This window comes from Trichomycterus rosablanca, chromosome 15, assembly GCF_030014385.1.
Source record: "Trichomycterus rosablanca isolate fTriRos1 chromosome 15, fTriRos1.hap1, whole genome shotgun sequence".
In the NCBI taxonomy this organism is placed as follows: domain Eukaryota; kingdom Metazoa; phylum Chordata; class Actinopteri; order Siluriformes; family Trichomycteridae; genus Trichomycterus; species Trichomycterus rosablanca.
In genome coordinates, this window is record NC_086002.1 from 3,340,487 (window position 1) to 3,354,195 (window position 13,709).

General features: G+C 42.3%; 1 protein-coding gene across 1 annotated transcript; it reads left to right on the top strand.

Annotated features, from left to right (window-relative positions):
* The first annotated feature begins 5,703 nt into the window (after positions 1-5,703).
* Positions 5,704-10,190, top strand: tlr2 (toll-like receptor 2). The gene is made up of 2 exons (XM_063009652.1): positions 5,704-5,735; positions 7,651-10,190. Exon 2 carries the CDS (start codon positions 7,652-7,654, stop codon positions 10,013-10,015), a length of 2,364 nt encoding a protein of 787 aa, XP_062865722.1. The 5' UTR covers positions 5,704-5,735; position 7,651; the 3' UTR covers positions 10,016-10,190.
* The last annotated feature ends 3,519 nt before the right edge of the window (positions 10,191-13,709 follow it).

Sequence of the window (13,709 nt, forward strand, 5' to 3'; positions counted from 1 at the left end):
AGCGATCATATTGAAATGGAAGGAGTATCAGACCACTGCAAATCTACCAAGACCCGGCCGTCCCTCTAAACTTTCAGCTCAAACAAGGAGAAGACTGATCAGAGATGCAGCCAAGAGGCCCATGATCACTCTGAATGAACTGCAGAGATCTACAGCTGAGGTGGGAGACTCTGTCCATAGGACACAATCAGTCGTACACTGCACAAATCTGGCCTTTATGGAAGAGTGGCAAGAAGAAAGCCATTTCTCAAAGATATCTATAAAAAGTCACCTGGGAGACACACCAAACATGTGGAAGAAGGTGCTCTGGTCAGATGAAACCAAAATTGAACTTTTTGGCCACAATGCAAAACGTTATGTTTGGCGTAAAAGCAACACAGCTCATCACCCTGAACACACCATCCCCACTGTCAAACATGGTGGTGGCAGCATCATGGTTTGGGCCTGCTTTTCTTCAGCAGGGACAGGGAAGATGGTTAAAATTGATGGGAAGATGGATGGAGCCAAATACAGGACCATTCTGGAAGAAAACCTGTTGCAGTCTGCAAAAGACCTGAGACTGGGACGGAGATTTATCTTCCAACAAGACAATGATCCAAAACATAAAGCAAAATCTACAATGGAATGGTTCACAAATAAACGTATCCAGGTGTTAGAATGGCCAAGTCAAAGTCCAGACCTGAATCCCATCGAGAATCTGTGGAAAGAGCTGAAAACTGCTGTTCACAAACGCTCTCCATCCAACCTCACTGAGCTCGAGCTGTTTTGCAAGGAAGAATGGGCAAAAATTTCTGTCTCTCGATGTGCAAAACTGATAGAGACATACCCCAAGCGACTTGCAGCTGTAATCGCAGCAAAAGGTGGCGCTACAAAGTATTAACGCAAGGGGGCTGAATAATATTGCACGCCCCACTTTTCAGTTTTTTATTTCTAAAAAAAGTTTAAAATATCCAATAAATTTCGTTCCACTTCACGATTGTGTCCCACTTGTTGTTGATTCTTCACAAAAAAACATTACAATTTCATATCTTTATGTTTAAAGCCTGAAATGTGGCAAAAGGTTGAAAAGTTCAAGGGGGCTGAATACTTTTGCAAGGCACTGTATAATGAAACTTGATATATATAAAATGAAACTTGATATATATAAAATGAAAACTGATATATATATATAATGAAAATTGATATATATATATAATGAAACTTGATATATATAAAATGAAAACTGATATATATATATAATGAAACTTGATATATATATAATATGAAAACTGATATATATAAAATGAAACTTGATATATATAAAATGAAACTCGATATATATGGAATGAAAACTGCAATACGAATGTCCTTAATTGTCATGCTAATAAAGCTTCTTTGGAGTCTGAGATATAAACTTGTGAACTGATGAATCTTGTGTAATGAGTAACTACCGTTCCTGTCATAAATGTAACCAAAAGTGTAAAACATGACCTTAAAATCCTAATAAACAAACAAACAAACCACCAAAGTTATTAAACCCTGTCATGCAGGAAAAGGACCTTCCCTCAAATATTGTTATAAAGTTGTAAACATATAATTCAGGTTATAATACTGATTTATACACCTAATTATGTTAGCAAGGGGTGTCCACATAGGGTACACAGGGTAAACAAAATAGATGCAAATGTTTAACTAAGAAAAATAATAAAATGTTGCCTTGTATTAGTTCACTCAAAACTAATTTTAGTTTCTTGGGCAGTCAAACCAGTTTTACAGGCACAAAAAGTCACGAGGTTTCTTGTTTTCTTGCTTCATGAGACCCTAGTGCAGGTCTGACACACGTAAATGTACAGAGGACCACACTACTCCATCTTAATTCCTATACCACTCATGTCAGCTCCTGAAACAGACAGTAATGGTTGCTGTTGCAGTGCCAAGGAGGCTAAACCCCATCCAGCTTTCCCTCACTGTCTCTTGAGCGTCTGGCCTCAGCCCGGTGGCACCGCCCAGACTAGAGCTGGTTAAGTTATTAAACTACCCACGCTACAACGCTAAATGACATAACAGAACTGTTCACACCAACAAATGAATCACTGAATGTGATCACAAGAAGCTGGATGTACACCGATCAGCCATAACATTAAAACCACCTCCTTGTTTCTACACTCACTGTCCATTTTATCAGCTCCGCTCACCATATAGAAGCACTTTGTAATTCTACAATTACTGACCGTAGTCCATCTGTTTCTCTGCATGCTTTGTTAGCTCCTTTCATGCTGTTCTTCAATGGTCAGGACCCCCACAGAGCAGGTATTATTTAGGTGGTGGATGATTCTCAGCACTGCAGTGACACTGACATGGTGGTGGTGTGTTAGTGTGTGTTGTGCTGGTATGAGTGGATCAGACACAGCAGCACTGATGAAGTTTTTAAACACCTCACTGTCACTGCTGGACTGAGAATAGTCCACCAACCAAAAATATCCAGCCAACAGCGCCCCATGGGCAGCGTCCTGTGACCACTGATGAAGGTCTAGAAGATGACCGACTCAAACAGCAGCAATAGATGAGCGATCGTCTCTGACTTTACATCTACAAGGTGGACCAACTAGGTAGGAGTGTCTAATAGAGTGGACAGTGAGTGGACACAGTATTTAAAAACTCCAGCAGCGCTGCTGTGTCTGATCCACTCATACCAGCACAACACACACTGACACACCACCAACATGTCAGTGTCACTGCAGTGCTGAGAATCATCCACCACCTAAATAATACCTGCTCTGTGGGGGTCCTGATCATTGAAGAATAGCATGAAAGGAGGCTAACAAAGCATGTAGAGTAACAGATGGACTACAGTCAGTAATTGTAGAACTACAAAGTGCTTCTATATGGTGAGTGGAGCTGATAAAATAGACTGTTTGTCTTGCAATCATTCAGTCACAGAAAGGAACAGTTGCGAAAGTTAAAGTAAATAAAAATTTTAATGTTGTATAAGAGAAATTGTTGTCGAATCCTCAAACTGTAATTCCTACATTGAGCACCAGAGGTCACAATTGCTTACTTTTTACACCAGATTCATCCTACCTGCGCTTTAACCTTCAGTATGTCGGTAAAACGACTTATTACACTGTGCCACCATAGTGCTTATGTCCCTGCAAACAGTTATTAATTTTAGGCCTTATAATATAACCAAGACTATAAGAAAGGAAAAGTGTTTGGCTCCTATAAACAGAGTCATTCAGCTGTTTTCCAACTTCACAAGGATAAATAGTGAATTTCTTTTCTAGGTCTATCGGTATGGTAATGACTGTCCAAAGAACAAAACAAAAATCCAGTTGAAGAGCATTCAAATCAAGCCAATGAAATGTTCATTGTCCATACCTGCGAGCTCAGTTTAGTCCATCATTAAGAGTTTAAGAAAATCCAACCACAGCCATGCCTTTCAAGTTTATATGGACATCGGGCACTGATACTGGATGAGAAGAACAGTACTTGTGGATCCCAGCAGTAGCGGGTTTAACATACACGGATCAGGCATAACATTATGACCACCTTCCTAATATTGTGTTGGTCCTCCTTTTGCTGCCAAAACAGCCCTGCAAATGTGATGCACTGTGTATTCTGACACCTTTCTATCAGAACCAGCGTGAACTTCTTCAGCAGTTTGATCTACAGTAGCTCGTCCAGCCTTCGCTACCCACGTGCATCAGTGAGCCTTGGCCACCCATGACCCTGTCGCTGCTTTACGACTGTTCCTTGGACCACTTTTGATAGATACTGACCACTGCAGACCGGGACACACCCCACAAGAGCTGCAGTTTTGGAGATGCTCTGACGCAGTCGTCTAGTCATCACAATTCGGCCCTCGTCATTTTTCCTGCTTCTAACATCAACTTTGAGGATAAAATGTTCACTCGCTGCCTAATATATCCCCCCCACTAACAGGTGCCGTGATGAAGAGATAATCAGTGTTATTCACTTCACCACTACTTTCGTGGTCTAATCAAACCCCGCTCTGTACCACGCAACCTCCGAGCCTCTAGTCTCGCTCGACTTGAGCCTCCACCCAGGACTAAAGGAAGACGAGCATCAAGGTTCTTCTCTGTTCTAGCACCCAAGTGGTGGAATGAACTTCCTCTGTCCGTCCGAACATCTGAGTCTCTTGCTGTCTTTAAAAAACGATTAAAAACCTTCATCACCTTTTTACTGAGCACTTAAGCTGACTTGTACTTATTTACTAAGTTCTAACAGGTTTCAGCAGATTTGTGTTCTTCGACTGTTGTTTACTTAAACTTGAGAAATGAAATGTTCACTATGGAAGCACTTCTGTAAGTCGCTCTGGATAAGAGCGTCTGCTAAATGCAGAAAATGTAAATGTAAATGTCACCTCTCAGTGCTCATAATGTTATGCTTGGTCGGTGTAGTTTAATGCTGCACCACCTGAGCACCCCCATGAGATTGTTGTTCATCCTAAATAAAAGCCACAAGTATTAATGTAGAGCTCCAAACACCCCCTTTCCCAATACAGACACGTTCTAGCCAGGCTTTCCACTAGATTTTAAAGTGTGTCTGTGAGAATTTGTGCAGATTCAGTCAAATAAAGCACTGATGTTGGATGAGAAAGCCTGATTCGCTATTACATTGTTCAATGAGTGTTGAGAAAGGGGCTCTGTAATGACACTTGGAGTTCCTCCACATCAACCTCCAATCATATCAAGCCACGTCTCTGTGGATTTGGCTGTGTACACAGGGGCGAAGTCTATATATATTATGTAGTGTTCAGTAGGTGAATGGACTGTGATTTTGTCCTGGCACTAAAAGGGAACCGATGTGTTGTTTTTGTGTTTCCTGTGCAAAATAACTCACCACAAGTACTCGCTTCCTCTTTTTAATGCAGCTTTGCCACCTAATGAGTGAACATGGCCAAAAGTAAATAGACACCTGCCCATGAGTATGTTGAACGCATTAATATGGAGTCGCCCCTCATTTCAGGCTATAGCAGGCTCCACTCTTGTAGCAAGACTTTGTACAGGATGTATAAATCAACAAGCAAACAACAAGCTGCCTTTTTTGGGCCCTGAACCCTCCGTTGCCTGAATTTGATCCTGTGTTAGTTGATTTGGATAAGAAGCGTCTGTCCAATGCCAGAATGCAAATGTAAGGCAGCCAAACCCACTAGCTAGAAATGGCATCTAAATAACTTTTCAGTACAGCATTCGCCATCATTAAATTAACAAAACTGACCACACAAGTCATACGATAATACGATATTTGTGTTCGACCAGCCGAACTTCCTCTTTTCTTATGCTCAAAATGCAAGCGCGGATCACTGAAGTGAAACATACCGAGCTATCACATGTTGTACATACCAGCGACTTGTCAGAATGAGTAAGAAGCTTTATTTAAAGCATTTAAAACAAAATAACCTCTTTTAATAATTGATAAATAGTAATACACCTCATAACAAAACGTGCTGGCAAAATGAAATAGATTCAATAGTGAAAGCAAACAGGCTCCAGCGCTGAAAATGATTATAAGAATTTTATAACAGATTGTATTATGGCAGAACATGAACCGTGTGCAGCAGTGCTAGTATCCACACTTTGCATTCATGATGCAGAACCATTGGGCATTAGGCTGTGGTTTTAGGTTCTTCCTGTGATGTAACTTTACATCTGCTTATTGTTCTGAGGTTTTAGACACTTTTGCCAAACTGCAGCTTGTCGACAGGAACAGCACAAGCCGGACGAGGCAGTCAGGTAACACATAACAAGCAAATTGATATACTGCTGCTTTTAAATGTTAAATATTAGCAAATAACAAAACCGGGTTGTTCAAAATATTAATAAGACATTAGCTGATGATGGGCTGTTCAAATCGTATTGATTGTGATTTATATTTATGATGTGTTAAATTATTCATTATGCATTTTTCGCATCTTGAGGTATTTGTGCTACAGTGGTAGCTCAGTGGTTCAGGTACTGGACTAGTGATCAGAAGGTCCCTAGTTCAAGCCCCACCACTGCCAAGTTGCCACTGCAAGGCCCTTAACTTCACTCACTTTCTTAACCGCTTATCCAATCAGGGTCGCAGGGGGGTGCTGGAGCCTATCCCAGCTTTTCCATGGGCGCAAGGCACACAGTAACACCCTGCATGGGGCGCCAGTCCATCGCAGGGCAGACACACACACACCCATTCACCTATAGGGCAATTCAGTGTCTCCAGTTAACCTGACTGCATGTTTTTGGACTGTGGGAGGAAACCGGAGCTCCCGGAGGAAACCCACGCAGACTCCGCACAGAAAGGACCCGGACCGCCCCGCCTGGGGATCAAACCCAGGACCTTCTTGCTGTGAGTCGCTTTGTTGCTTTGGATAAATAATATCTGCTAAATGCTTCAAAAGTAAATCTGTTTGGACATCAACCACTCCAAATCCAAAAGTAATCAGCCATGCAACAATCATGTGCAGTTCACGCTCAGGCTTCCTTTTTTTAACAGCTTCCCTTATGAAACAGAGAACAATCTCACATTATTACCATTATGATTAATTCCACTTTCATTATGAATGTAAGACAGTGCCAACAGAACAGAAAAGAGCCCTGATGCGTCATGTGTCTGACTGGCGTGAAGTTGCCAGCCGCTTCTTTTCACCAACCAGCACTAGCCAACTACACAGAGCTGTCTCGCTCTGGCTCCACAATCCTTCATCTATTTGGTGTTGAACAGGCTTTTATTGTGATGCACAGTTGTGCCACTAAGACTGATTGGAAAGTAGAGAGGTACAGCAGTACCCCTCTTAATTCTGTTACCCAGTACAATGAGTAATATAAACACCCGTCAGACCATTCAGCAGCGAACATCTACTGAATCCATAAAGCAAACAAGACCTATAGGGTCCAATCATTCAGTCCTGGTGCCATCTACTGGATGGATCCTACATTCTCATCCAGGTATCATAAACTGCAGGAAGAAAACGAATGTTTAACCACTTTTGTCTTTGTTATTTACTATATTTCCACAGAATTTATCCACTACTGACTGGCATATTGGTTTATTATATATATATATTTGTATGCATTTTCTCCCTTTTAGCGCGTCCAATTGCCTGATTGTGTCATGCTTCCTCTCCACCAATGCCGATCCCTGCTCTGGTTAAGAAGAACAAAGCTAACCCATGCCCCCTCCGACACGTGGGCAGCAGCCGTATGCATTTTGTCACCTACACTTTGACGAGTGCAATGTGGATCAGCACTGTGTACGGAGAGACACACCCTGACAGCACTCTTTTCCCGTCTCTGTGCAGGCGCCATCAATCAGCCAGCAGAGGTCATAATTGCATTAGGTATGAGAGAGACCCGGCTTTTAATATCCCACCCCTATCTGAACAACAGGCCAGTCGTTGTTCATGTGGCTGCTCAACCCAGCCGATGTATTCGAGATCCCAGCTCTGGTGTTCTAGCGAGTGTTTTACCGCTGCCCCACCTGAGCGGCCATAATGGTTTTTAATTTTGTAACCTATAAATATAAATGAAAAAGTTTGTATTTAATTTGTATCTAATTTGCATACCACTGTATTTTGTTGCTGTCAAGGATCTAAAGGTCTAAATCATTAAACTAACTCTTTGTTCATAATGTCCTGAACTAAATATAATACTGTTGTTTTCTTTTGGACAGGATGAGGACATCGCTGTCCATATTCATCCTTTTAAGCCTCAGTTGGGTGCACGTTTTGACTTCCCCAGGATTAAACTGTGACGATTGTGATGAACGTCGCTTCTGCAACTGTTCTGCCAAGCATCTCTTGAACGTGCCTATAGTGCCTGAAAACGTTCTTGACCTTGATTTGTCCTTTAATGACATCAAGTCCGTTAAGCAGAAGGATCTGAGCGTGTACGGTGACCTGAGGACTTTAAATCTGCACAAGAACCAACTTACCAAGATCCATAAAGATGCATTCAGCTCGCAGCTCAACCTTGAAACACTGGACCTATCCTTTAACAACCTGAGGAACGTTTCAGCGTCCTGGTTCCACAAGCTCCGGTCTCTGAAGCACCTGAACATTTTGGGAAACCAATACACAACCGTAGGGTCTGTCCCTCTTTTCCAGTCTGCACAGAAACTGAGCACACTAAAATTCGGCAACCCTGTAATCAGGGAGGTCAAGCGACATGTGCTGAGTACACTTTCTCATCTGGATGAGATGATGTTCGTTGGCGGGAGCCTTCGCTCGTATGAACAGGGCAGTTTCAGAACCAAGTTTATCAGCAAAGTTACATTGAGCCTTCAAGCCTTGTTTCAAACAGACCCGGCGCTTGTCTCAAAGATCCTCAGGGACGTTTCGTACCCTGGGACGTCACTGACCGTCAGAGACGCTGTGCTAATGACAAATGAATCCGTACAACCGTTTATCGAGGTCAGGAAAGGCCAGACCGCCAGGCTTACCCTTCGTAACATGAGGGCTACAGACGAGGGAGTCATCTATTGTCTTGAAGCTTTGAATGGATCACCGTTAACTTACCTAGGACTTGAGGACAATAAGTTTAAAGGTGGAGGCATGTGGGGAAACGCTTCCTGGACTCATTTTGAAAAACTCCGCACGATATATGTCCGTAATTTAGAAATCCAGGGCTTTATCAGCTTCAGCAGCATGCTGCAGTTAGAATTTCTTTTGAAGCATCCGACTGAGATATCAGTAATAAACTGCACTGTTTTCGTTATTCCCTGCATTACCAGTTATCTCCTGAAGAAGCTGGAGTACCTGGATATGAGTCAAAACCTGCTCTCAGATTTAACAATTCGAGAGTCTTTATGCGACGGCAAAGGTGTAATGCACAATCTAAACGTGCTGAATGTAAGCAGCAACTCGCTGAAATCTCTTGGGCTGATGTCCCACCTGGTGACAAGCCTCGAGAAGCTCACGTTTCTGGACATGAGCCACAATGACTTTTCGACAATGCCGCAAAAATGCACGTGGCCGGCAAGCCTAAGGTTTATGAATCTGTCTTCCACAAAGCTTCGTAGTGTAACACCGTGCCTTCCACAAAGCCTGGCTGTTCTGGATGTCAGCGAAAACGATCTGACCGTGTTCCAACTCCAACTCCCAAACCTGGTCGAGCTCCGACTCTCAGGTAACCGGTTTCTTCACTTTCCATATGGTGGAAGGTTTCCCGGTTTGAAGATGTTGGTCATTCAAAGAAACACAATAAATATGTTTAACAAGACTGAACTCATGGCTTTTAATACCCTGCAGTTTTTGGAAGCCGGACACAACAATTTCGTCTGCACCTGCGAGTTTGTAGCGTTCTTTAAAACAGACGTAGATCACCTGATTACTCTCAGGGACGGTCATCAGAGCTACGTGTGTGACTCCCCGTTCACATTTAGGGGTCAAAGAGTCGATCACGCTCGGTGGTCAGTCTTCGAGTGCTACATGATCCCTGCGGTGTCCATCCTTTGTGTCCTGATTGTCCTCGTCCTAGTTATTACCGCGGTCGTCTGTCACAAGCTTCACGTTTTGTGGTATCTCCAGATGACCATGGCATGGTTGAAAGCGAAACGTAAACCGGCAATCCACAGAGGAGGTGCAAATCTCCGCTACGACGCTTTCGTGTCGTACAGTCAACACGACGCCGAGTGGGTCGAGGAGATCCTGGCTCCAGAGCTAGAGAGCTCTCAGCCTTCGTTTTCCCTCTGCCTGCACAAGCGGGACTTCCTTGCGGGCCGCTGGATCGTCGACAACATCATCGAGTCCATCGAGAAGAGCTACCGGACGCTGTTCGTCCTGTCCGAGCACTTCGTGACGAGCGAATGGTGCCGCTACGAGCTGGACTTCTCACACTTTCGGATCGTGGACGAGCACGATGATTCGGCCGTCCTAATCCTGCTGGAACCGATTCCCAAGGAGACTATTCCGAAACGCTTCTGCAAGCTTCGCAAGATAATGAACTCCAGGACGTATCTTGAGTGGCCTCAGGAGGACGAAAGGAAAGAGGAATTTTGGAGCACTCTGCGAGCTGTACTGAAGAGGGACGAGTCCTAATACTGTCGTCTTTATATGTCGTCCAACCAGTAGCAACCCATCACCATAAGCATTGCTCGACTTCCAAACATCCCAAAAGATTAAAAACTGATTGATTAATGATTATAAAGTACATTCTTTATTTGCAATCACTGTCAAGGTTGGTCCAACCAAGCAGTGACATTAAAGTGCTTGAGAACATACTACCACCCATACAAAAACAGAATAGACAAAATGCCCCCAGCAACAAATGAGCTATAATCAGTAAGGAAAACTGTTTAAATGCTCAGTTTTATTACATTAACAATAATAAATACAAAAACATTCTGGGCACATTACGCTAGCCCACTACCATTAAGATCCAGGTTTGAACCTTATGCCTAGTTCACACTACAGATGTGGCAGCTTGGGAGCAACTCGGCGTTCGGTCGGCGATCTAAACTCAGCTCTCAATCGCTATGTGTGAACTACTCAACGACTCGATCCGAGTGGCTCGCCGAGCACTCGCCGACTGAAGAGAGATATCTAGCATGTTGAATATCTGGATCAGTCAGTTGCGACTGGCAATGAGTGTGGTGAGGTGGATGATATAGTTTCTATCAGAATACATCGGCACACACACAAGCTTTACAATATTTGCGAACTTATCGTTCACGCCAAAACATAATACCAACACTGCATTACAAAAAAATAAAACTCACTACAGAACAAAACAATCCCTGCTGGTCGCGTTGCCAAATCCACTCAGATTCATTTATTTTTCCCCTTTGATTTTACGCTGCACATCAGCGCACAAACTTTGATCGCTCGCTACTTGCTGACGTGCATTTTTGGGCGTGGTATCACTTAACCCCCTCGTCACTTCTCGTGTTTGTTTTCATGACAAAACGTAGTTTGGGAGACCAGAGAAGCTCGCCTGTGATTCCAGTTGGTGATAGATGGTGTGAAACCCCCTATCACAGATCAGTCGTGTAGTCTGAAATATACACCGACTTGAAAGACTCGCGATTACAAGAGATCCAGTGTGAAGCGTACAGCGGAAAGTCCTGTAGAGTGAACTTGGCATTAGCTGCACTATTGGCCTGGCGGGTGTCTACACAGACATGATTGGCTATGTCTGAGAAGGGAGTTCCTGCCTTGCACACCAGTGTTTCTAGATGGTGTTGACATACTGCAATCAGCACCAGGAAAACAGGAAAGTGGTTAATAAATAAAAAAATTAAAAAATAAATAAAGGTTTTAAGTACTGAAGCAGCACAACAGCCCTAAATTTTAACATTTATCTTTTCTTTTCACAGAACATAGTACTGAAATCATTGTGAAGCACTCCGGTTGTACTGAATTGTTTTCAGTATTGTTTATTGCTCTTATTGTAACTGCTGTTTTTCCTGCTTTTAGGATATCCTGCAACTTATTCTTGTGACATGATATGAGATGTCCTTACTTAATAAACCTTCCTTGTTAAAGTGGCGTCATTTATTGGTAACGTGGTAATGTATTGATATTAAGTTCCTACATAAAACAGTCTCCCGTTAGGGGTCGCCAGCGGCTCGTGATCCGCATTATTGATTTGACACAGTTTTTACGCCGGATGCCCTTCTTGACACACATGACCCTCCCTATTTATCCGGGCTTGGGACCGGCACTACAATGCACTGGTTTATCCAGCCAGGTACCTATAGGGCAACTTAGTGTCTCCAATTAGCCTGACTGCATGTTTTTGGACTGTGGGAGGAAACCGGAGCACTGGGAGGAAACCCACGCAGACACAGGGAGAACATGCAAACTCCACACAGAAAGGACCTGGACTGCCCCACCTGGGTTATCAAACCCAGGACCTTCTTGCAGTGTGGCGACAGTGCTACCCACTTAGCCACCGTGCTGCCCGTGCTGACCTAAAAGCGCTGGATTGGTCCCATCATGGCTTGAAAACTGTTCCAGATGCAACCTGCACCATCAGCACACCATGAAAGTATTATCGCTCCGGATACAGAAGCCTCCGACTTACTCGATCTGTCAGAGCACGTCTCAAGATGACCGACTTTAATTGGTGTTTAGGTCACAGGATGAAACACATAGGAGCTAAAAATCGAGGAAGCATCAATTACAGATTTTGGGATGCACCCTTTGGGTTCTCTTCCCGACCTAGGCAAAGAGAATATTGTTCTATGTACTTTGTAATGGCTGCAGTCAACTGTAATCCCCAAGAAGTAATTAGAAGGCCATTTAATTTAATTCATATCAATAAACATAAATTAGCCTGGCCATATTTACGATGGTGTAGCAGCTAGCACAGATGCTTCCAAGAGGGATTTTGCCAAGTATCTTGGGATTTTTCATTTGCACTCAAGCAATTAAAATCTGCAGCAGCAATTTTATAGTCTACAGTCATAAATAAGGAATGACAAACCACACTACTACTAATTAATAACCTTTGGATATCGCTGGCCATTTCTACTGCTACTGTAGTTACTTCTTTACTTCCTAACATGTTCTTGGACTAGAGAACATAACATCATGTCTGTGTTTGAATCAGACAGGACAGTCTCTGGGTTTGTTTGTTTGTTTGTTTATTAAGATTTTAACGTCATGTTTTACACTTTACATTCATGACAGAAACGGTAGTTACTCATTACACAAGATTCACCAGTTCACACAAGGTTATATCAAACACAGTCATGGACAATTTTGTATCTCCAATTTACCTCATTTGTGCGTCTTTGGACTGTGGGAGGAAACCGGAGCACCCGGAGTAAACCAACACAGACACGGGGAGAACATGCAAACTCCACACTGAATTATTTTGTGATTGATGATGTTACTTAACAGTGAGTTAGCAAGTCTGTCATTAAAGCATCTTAATAAAATATTAGGTACACTGTGTGTCATATACAGTAGGACAGGGCGTTGTTGAATCTCATTTAGTGTGACTTGAAATGTTTTTTTAACAAGAAGTACTTGTTTCTAATATTAAATCAAGGAAATTTCCAAGACTGCTATGACTTGATAGCTTTGCGTTGATTATTAAAGCAGAACAAAACTAATAACTAAGATAAGATAAGATGTCTTTATTGTCATTGCACAGTGTACAACGAAATTGAGTAGCAATCCACAACGCTTACACATACAATAAATAAACATAGGAATACAAAGTATATACATATACACAATACACACACATGTATGTGTGCCTAAAAGAAAATCTTAAAAATAAAGAATAAAGATTAAAACTAAATTAACCCTCCTGTTATGTTCGTTTCTCGTCAATTTGACCTGTTTAATTAATTATCCAAAAGGGTCAGAAATCAAAAAATCCCAATAATCATTGTTTATATCGCATTATTAACTTCTTCTGATTGGCTTAATAAGTTAAATCAATGACGTTTCATACCAAATACTTTTAACTATATCTTTTTAGATTTTGAAACATTTTTCACCTACCTTTAATTCATTCTGATCTATCAGCATCTATATATATGTAATTTGTTGAGAGGGCCCCATATTTTTTGTTGAGGGGGCCCCATTTTTTTTTTTGCACTTGGGCCCATGAGCTTCTAGTTACGCCACTGGTTCAGTTCACTTGTGTGGTTATTTGTAAGCTCACATGACTGAATAATATTGTTGAGAAGGTGATAAACCATGTGACAGACACGCTGAGGACATTTTCTCAAATAAAAGAGAGAAAGAAACCATCGCCAGCGTACTAAACGTGATA

Bases quoted from the DNA above. Each gene is read 5' to 3' on its own strand.
- tlr2 (XM_063009652.1), top strand. From the start codon at position 7,652: ATGAGGACATCGCTGTCCATATTCATCCTTTTAAGCCTCAGTTGGGTG.